This window comes from Bison bison, unplaced genomic scaffold (assembly GCF_000754665.1).
Source record: "Bison bison bison isolate TAMUID 2011002044 unplaced genomic scaffold, Bison_UMD1.0 scf7180017864030, whole genome shotgun sequence".
NCBI lineage: Eukaryota > Metazoa > Chordata > Mammalia > Artiodactyla > Bovidae > Bison > Bison bison.
Genome location: NW_011494602.1, coordinates 5,046,377 through 5,048,380, shown reverse-complemented (window position 1 = coordinate 5,048,380; position 2,004 = coordinate 5,046,377). Strand labels below are relative to the sequence as shown.

Below are 2,004 nucleotides of genomic sequence, written 5' to 3'. Positions count from 1 at the left end.
TTTGATTCTTTACATCCCAAATTTTTTCATCATCTATCTTACTGTAAGTCACCCTAGGAGACCAGAGGGGTCACATCTGTCATGTTGACTGCTGAACATCTAGCACCGAGAATAGTATCTGCATAAAATCAATGCTCACTGATTTTAAAGAATGAAAATTTGTAGAATGAAACATCAGAGGTGAGCTGCTTTTAGAATAAGCCATGTATTTCCTATGGATGCTATCAGATCATTTATTCCTAAAATGTAACATGATTTGATCCTATTTCAGCAGGGATACTCCTTATGATTATATATACCAACATAAAATCAATTACAAATACCACAATTCATTCCAAATGAAAACTGTGAATAAGGTATTATTGCTTGACATTATCTGCCTCACCAAGCATTATATAATTTACCATCATGGCCAAAGGTTACCCCAGCAGTATTCTGCTAAGCAGCCAAAGACACCATAGGTCTTACTCTCCACACAGATAGATACTTTAGCAATTCCTTCATGAACTCTAATTCAAGAAAAAGGTTCTCCTCTACCTTCTCAATAATTTATAAAGAAGGAGGCATGGTAAATAGTGTTCAATACCATATTTAGTAAAGCGAAAAGAGGTGACGGTGCAAAAGTTGGAGGAGAGGTCTCTGTAACCCACCTGAATCTGGATACTAAACCCTAGCATCCTAACAACCAGCTGAAACACACGGGGTCACAAAACCAGAAACACACCATGGGCCAAGCAGAAGCATGTGTCATCTGGGAAATCAGAAGTGAACATGAAAAGAAATGTAGACTTTCAAGGTCTATGGGTTGTTAACTTGAGACTGTCTGTTCTATTAGTAATACTCTGTTATTAAAAAAACAAGTTACGTTAGAGAAGCTGGGGATTTCCAGCCAGTCAGAGGCTCAACAGATTGCCACTTCTTCTCTAAGATATAGTTCTGCAAGTCTTCGTAGACTCCTGGGCCACGGTAACGGCGGAATATCCCATCTTTTGCACTATAAATTATAAGAACAAAAAATAAACCAATTAAAATAACAAGTGTTACAGATAATAAAAACGAAAATAAGTACTGGTTTTACATGTGAACTCCACTCTGAATTTTAACTTCACTCAAATGAAAAAAAAAAAAAGAAATATTATAGTTAGGCATAAATAAGAAAGCATGCACAAATACTTATTACAAATGAGAAATTCCAAAGCAGAGAGAATTAAACATTCTATTTTATCACTACACAATTTGCAACTGTAAGCAAAGTCCTTGGCAGTGGCTACTCTGACAAGTTACTTTTTATTAATTTTGCTACAAATTATTTCAATTTTTCTCTTACATCAGCAAAACAGCAGTTTTAAAAAACTCTATCCACATTTCCAAATCAATATCATCCAAGTCCCTCCCCTGAAAACTGGGTCTCCCTGGTGGCTCAGTGGTAAAGAATTCTCCTGTCAAGGCAGGAGACCTGGATTTGATCCCTGGGTTGGGAAGATCCCCTGGAGAAGGAAATGGCAACCCACCCCAGTATTCTTGTCTGGAGAATTCCATGGACAGAGGAGCTGGTGGGCTACAGTCCATGGGGTTGCAAGAGTCGGACATGCCTTAGTGACTAAATAGCAAATGCCTTCGGTCTTCCCTCCCTCTCACCTTCTCTCTAGCTAAGTTTCCTAAGGGAGGAGTCTACATTTTTTCCTCTTACATTAACTCATTCACTACTCCTGCCATCAGGGGTCCTGTTTCCATGACTGCATAGAAAATGCTCATACTGGGGGTCTCCAATGACTCTTCAGTGCGGTGTCCCTGGAGCACTCTTCTGCCATTTCTCCTGAGTGTGTCCTGGACTCTGTCCCTTCCTCCCTCCTTTCCCTAAGCTTTTCTGACATGAGCTCTCCAATCCTTCTCAGTTCCATGCTCCTTCTTGCATCCCTTTGCAGATGTCCTAATGGTGGTCACCGATCCTTGCTGCTGCTGCTGCTGCTAAGTCGCTTCTCTTCTTTTCACAGCTGTTTTTAG

General features: G+C 39.9%; 1 protein-coding gene across 1 annotated transcript in view; it reads right to left on the bottom strand.

The window, feature by feature from the left end:
* LOC104984492 (thioredoxin-related transmembrane protein 4-like) overlaps positions 1-2,004 on the bottom strand; it is a 69,069-nt gene that overhangs the window by 28,181 nt on the left and 38,884 nt on the right. Inside the window, 1 exon segment of the mRNA XM_010834236.1 lies at positions 859-994. Within this exon segment, the coding sequence (XP_010832538.1) occupies positions 859-994 (136 nt within the window).